The sequence below is a fragment of the Cynocephalus volans genome, chromosome 13 (assembly GCF_027409185.1).
Source record: "Cynocephalus volans isolate mCynVol1 chromosome 13, mCynVol1.pri, whole genome shotgun sequence".
NCBI lineage: Eukaryota > Metazoa > Chordata > Mammalia > Dermoptera > Cynocephalidae > Cynocephalus > Cynocephalus volans.
Genome location: NC_084472.1, coordinates 94,661,758 through 94,667,757, shown reverse-complemented (window position 1 = coordinate 94,667,757; position 6,000 = coordinate 94,661,758). Strand labels below are relative to the sequence as shown.

At 34.6% G+C, this 6,000-nt stretch overlaps 1 protein-coding gene across 1 annotated transcript in view; it reads right to left on the bottom strand.

The window, feature by feature from the left end:
- Positions 1–1,007: 1,007 nt before the first annotated feature.
- The window catches only part of FRG1 (FSHD region gene 1), a 28,131-nt gene continuing 23,138 nt past the window's right edge, over positions 1,008–6,000 (bottom strand). The window contains exons 7-9 of the mRNA XM_063077356.1: positions 2,909–3,000; positions 2,290–2,400; positions 1,008–1,117 (exon numbers count right to left, since the gene is read on the bottom strand). Coding sequence (XP_062933426.1) covers positions 1,081–1,117; positions 2,290–2,400; positions 2,909–3,000 — 240 coding nt within the window. The 3' untranslated portion in view covers positions 1,008–1,080. The remainder of the gene's footprint in view (positions 1,118–2,289; positions 2,401–2,908; positions 3,001–6,000) is intronic.

Genomic DNA, 6,000 nt, shown 5'->3' with positions numbered 1-6,000 from the left:
GGGGGTCATAGTAGTAAGGATGTTCCCAATCCAGGGGTCAGAAGAAGAAGAACACAAGACAGGGGAACACTGGCTATTGGAACTGAAGTGCCTAGTTGGGGCGAGACCTATGGCAAGAGCCCTTTACAAGGCTGGTACTCATAGCTTAGCTACCCTGCTTGTAGAGGGGCCAAGTAACTCTAGATGTGGTGACAGATGGAATATAAAAGCTAGAACTAGATAGGATCTGGCAGGTTAGGCAAGGTCTCAGTCCTAGTTGTGCATGGGATTCAATGTGGAATTTTAAAAACATACAGATGCCTGAGCCAATGTCAATCCTGAACCAGAATTTGCTGTGGTGGAATCCAGGCACCTGATACGCAACCTGAATTTGGAACACTCACTGGAATTAGATGACATCTGGAACACTGTGTTCGGGAACTCAGAAAGAGACAGGCCTCGGCAAAGCAGACCTTGGCAACACTAAGTGTCTGAACCTTTTTAACAGCCCCCATCCCATCCCACAAGTGAGGACGAAAGCATTACGTGCATATCCATTGTGGCTAAACTGTCCTAATTAGGGAAATTCCCCAGTATTCCTCTCTTGGTCTGTTCTGAGCCTCGTCCCTCTTTTGTAATGTCCACTGCCTAACAGATGATCTCTTTCTCTGCCCAGCCCCCTTGTTTTGATATTTGTTTGAATCGTCTGTGATTTGGGCAGTATTAAGAGGTAGAATCAAAGACTTGTTGATTGACGAATTTTCTAATTTCCTTTTAAAGGTACTGATTAAGCACAGGAAACATTAGTTTATCAGAGCAGCACTTCATGCTTTATGACAGGAAATCCAGAGAAGAAAAAAACTCTGGTACTTTAAGTGTGTACTCTAAGTTTCATTTCCACATGAAACACTCCAGTTAACTAAAAAGTACATTCTTTACTAATCAAGATTAAACTTGATTAATCTTAAAAACTAGGAAATTAAACTAACAACTACTAGTTGAGCAATAATTCCATAACAGCCCAAGAACTCTGTAAAAGTGCTTCCACTGAATATTTTATTCAGAAAAAAGAAAAAGATAAGACAGAAACAAAAATCCCGGTTATTTGCAGTATCTATCAGCTTTCAGTTTGGCTCTCCTGTTCAAACAAAAGACAAATAATAAAAATTAATCTATGTAGAACATGCTTTATATGTCCACTGCTACTAAATATAAAACTCACGCTTAGGAATTGTGTATTCAATTTTGCTTATTATAATACAACACTTACATTATTTCATTAAAATTTTACTTTTCAACTTTGTTTCTATACAAAATGGATTCTAATCTTATGACAGTTGTTTCCTAATATTTAACAAATATTGCCTAAGGGCTTTTTCAATCCACAATAGCAATTTTAATTACTTCTGAATTTAAGCGTGCCCTAAATTTCTAATTAAACAGGCTGGCAATGCTGTATTTTTACAAGTGATAAAAGTTAAAGGATACAGAGCTTCATCTATTTTAGAGTACATATCCTGATTATATTTTATATCCTCTTCTGATTTCTTAGAACTAGAAACAAAATAATTTGCTTAGCTGGAAAAAATTCTTACATCATTACTGACTTCAGGTAGAACTTTACCAACTAATTAACAAGAAATATATTATTAAGCATATCAAGTAATGTTAAGAAAGGTTAAGAGTAATTTTGCAACCTAGGACTTGAATGACTAGCTGGAGATTACCAAACTCTCTTTCAATCCGGCACTTACTTGATTTATAGTTGTAAGCTCACCACTAAACCTCTCTAGATTTTTCTATTTTGTAAACCTAGGATTAAATAAATATTAATAATGTACTATGATAAATATCATGCATGCTTCTGAATCTAACTTAATAAAACTACTTCAATTTCACTTATTTAACATTTATACTTACTTATTTTTAACTGATCAATTTTTATCTCATTTTTAAGAACCTGTAGTACTCTAACAGAATCTCCAGAATTTTGACTTTACTCAAAATACCTCTTCTTAACTCAGTCTGATAGTTACATGTAAATAAATTTATGAAGCAGTTACAGCCAAACCTGAATTTCTTATAATAAAGTATATAAATACTTAGAATCTAGATATAATTTTTAGATATTCTTTCTTGGCAACCTTTTGCAGACTTATGATGTTCTTTCTAGATAATATTACCATATTTACAAATTAGAAATAAAGACAAAAATTTGAAAACTATAGTAATTTAAAAGGAACATTGGTTTTATACACACCACTTCTATTGCCTACTGAAAATAGTTGGAAATAAGTAAATTTATATTACCTGTCCAAAAGCATCTCATGCAAAGACCCATCTTTCTGAGCCTTTTTAAGAATTTTACTGTCTTCTTTACTTATTTTAAGTTTATGGTCTTGGAAGCTCTGAAATTTCTTTCTGTAAAGAAAATGTCTTCATTGAAAAATATCTCAAACTTTGATTATACATGTTTACTGATGAACTTACTGTGAAAGGTTTTTTTCACTTATTTAAAAAATCTAATCGTATTTCTTTAATAACCTATGGGTTTTCGACTACAAAGGTGACCTTTGCTACCCAACATCAAGAGGGCCACTGTATGAACGGCTCTACAAAGCCCTACTTCTACCAGGGAATGCTGGCTGGAGTTCCCCGTGTCCTGGCCATGAAACAGCACTTTGTTGGCATTATAGCAATTCTATTAATGAATAGGGAGAACTGACTAACCCAAGTGACTTTAGCTTTGAGAGCCAGCAGGACAATTAGGAAAAATGAAGTCTCAAGAAAAGGATTCAGCTCAGCGCTTTGTCGTAGAGTCTGCATTATACTGCCTGCATCTTCTTGTCCTCCACAAATTTTATTTTAAAAATGCCTTGAGAAGCACTTCATGTCAAATCTGTAGGTATAAAAGGAGAAGAATACGTACACATAATTGATTTCACACTGCTTTACATTTCCTTTGTCTTCTTCTGGGATGTCATCTTTTTTCTTGATTTCTCTCTCAGCACAGGACCTAATCTGGACATCGAAGATGAGAACTCAACAGGTTATACATTTATCTTCCCCCTTCCCTACTTATTATACAAGAACATCCTAGGTGATTTCTTATGCAAAAGAGGAAAACAACCTAGCAATTAGATTTAGAAAAAGAACCTTGTGTTAGAAACACTAAAGAGAAAAGTATTTGAAAAAGATTTTTCAGATCAGATCCTGGTGAGCAATTAAGCACTAATGTCACTAATTTTGGCCTCAAAGCAAATACACTAGAATCAAATTATCCCTGGTAGATAGTGTTCATTTTATCAGATTGAGAGCTTGAGATAGTAACTATTTTATTTTGCATAAACTATTACCAAATATATTAAAACTTTTAACATAATAAAATTTATTTTTACTTAATTGGAATCCACCCCTTTTAAATCTTCCTTATATCCTCGTAAATTCTGACAGATATTTACTATTACACACCCAGACACAGCAATTAGGATTGCCTGTGGAACTAGCAATTTGCAACCCAAAGGAACCACTTCTCCAAAGTGATCTCTGTGACCCAGAGTCCAATTCTAAGATTGCTTAGAAAGTGATGACTAATAACGTGTTTGTGCTAATGATATGTGTGTGACAGTTTTGGTGAGAGGGTCCTAGAAGACCTGGGAACATTCCTGGCTAGGGCTTGTGACACAGCACTACTTCTGATAGGAGGGATCTCTGTTTTGGTAGCTAAGGCCAGGTCATAAAGGTAGATGACTGACACAAACTAGCAGAGCCTACAATGTAAATATCAAGGGGAAAGAGTCCTGGATAATCACTGCTCATAGCTTCCAGGTACTTGATTATCCAAAGAGATCCAGAGAAATTTGATGGGTACTGCTATAATTAATGATAAACATAACAGAGTGTATTTCTCTGTGGAAGTGCAAAGTATTGAGCCTGTATGAGTATCTGCATTTTTTGTCTTCAATAACACACTTTTATAGTGAAATCCAAGTGAAAAATAATTTAAACATGATACAATAAATTTAAACATAAATAAATAAAATTAAATATAAGTCAGTCAGGAATCCATCAGCGTTTTCCTTATGATCTGTTTCCTGAGAAGCAGTGTGGTATGGACTATGAGAGCAGCTTTTGGAGTCAGGTGAGCCTAGGTACACATCCTGTCTTTACCATATCTAGCTGTGTGACTCTCGTGAAGTGACTGATCAAAACAGGTGAGCATGTGAGGGTCAAAGGTTGCTTCCTTGTCTGTAAAGTTAACATAGTAATAGCTAACTTACAGGGGCATTATGAATATTAAAGACGACAATGCATGTGCTGAATTCAGCAAAGTGAATGTAGCTACTTGGTTTAGTTTTGGTTTATATAGTTAAAAAACATTATGTCTAACATTTCACTTTTCAAAATACAAGACAAGAATATCTAGACTGAAATTATTTGAGACTACTAGCAGTACAAAGGCCTTTTGGGAAAGTATGGAAAACATACTAAAAATTTTAATTCCTATGCTGTCTTCTTGAGTGGTATTTCTTTCTCCATGAACCAACTCCAGATGATGAAATAAAGAGTTAGTGGTATTATCATTCTCATTTAAAAAGATAAGCAATATTTTTCAAGGAATACCAAAAGACTATAAAACTATTCTGAAAATCAAGAATATTTTAAAAATAAAATCAAATATATGATGGGAATCTAACAAAGCATGTACAGATATATTTGATAGATGCTTTTAAATTATGCTGGTAATAGAGAAAAGTGAATATAGACTTTTATGCTTTATTTATAAGGATGAAGGCCATGTTAGAAAAGGCATTTCCCCCACCTCTTATAGCTTTCCACTCTGGCTCTCCCTAAAGTGCTGCACACAGCAAATTTGGAACAGACTAGCTGCAGCATGTGATTCCTAGCAGAGACAAATTAGGCAAGATTCAGAATGCTCAGTACTGAAATAGAATGCCAAGAAAACAATGCGTCAAGAAGGTGGTCATTATTCTTTAGAAACATGTGGGTGTTTGTTATTGATGATCAAATGGCCTTGCTAAGTCTAAAAAATTAAGCCTTAAAGGCATTCATCAAATTCCAGTTAACTACCTAATTTATGTAAGTTATCTTGCAGTTTTTTTTTTTTTTTTTTTTAGACTTTTACCTTGATATGAAGATGTCTGTATAACTTTTACAATGAAGTAAAACAAAGAGTAGGGTTAGGGAATTTAGCCTGGAATAAGGAACTTTTATTTCCAGCTTTGTGACTGATATGAAATTAAAAACAAATATTTTATGTGCTTCATATTTCTCCTCATGTAAAGACTTGCATCTATTCATAAAAAGATAAAAAACTTGAGGAGTAAAGTCCTAGAAGTTCTGCTGTGACTTTTATATTTTATATAGTGACTAGTATCATGGATGCTCAAGTATTAAACAAACACAAAACAATCTAGTAACTTTTTTCTTACATGTTGGCAGGAATGTAAATTAGTATAACCTCTATGAAAGGTAACTTGGCAGTATCTAACAAAGTCACAAATGCTTATACCCCTTGGCCCTTTAATTCTGCTTCTGGGAATTTCTCTTAAGATACACATGTACACCTACAAAATGATACACATTCAAAGTTATGTGCTGCAGCATTGTTTGTAAGAGGAAAAGACTGGAAACAACCTACATTTCCATCTATAAGAGAATGATTAAAAAATTAAGGTACATCCCTACAATGGAATACTGTGTAGCTGTGAGAGAGAGGGAGGGAGGGAGGGAGGGAGGGAGAGAGGGGGAGAGAGAGAGAGAAAGAAAGAGAGAGAGAGAGAGAGAGAGAGAGAGAGAGAGAGACTCTCTACATACATACTGATAGGGGAAAAATCTCCAAGAGAGTTTAAGAAAGTGGAAAATTACAAATGTGTTCAAATGCTTACAAAGAAACTTCCAGAAGCGATATAGAAATAAGGGGGGAGGAACAGGAACAAGATAGATGGGAGACAGGTAAACACTGGGAAGTGTATGTCTCTACAATCTTTTATTTAAAAA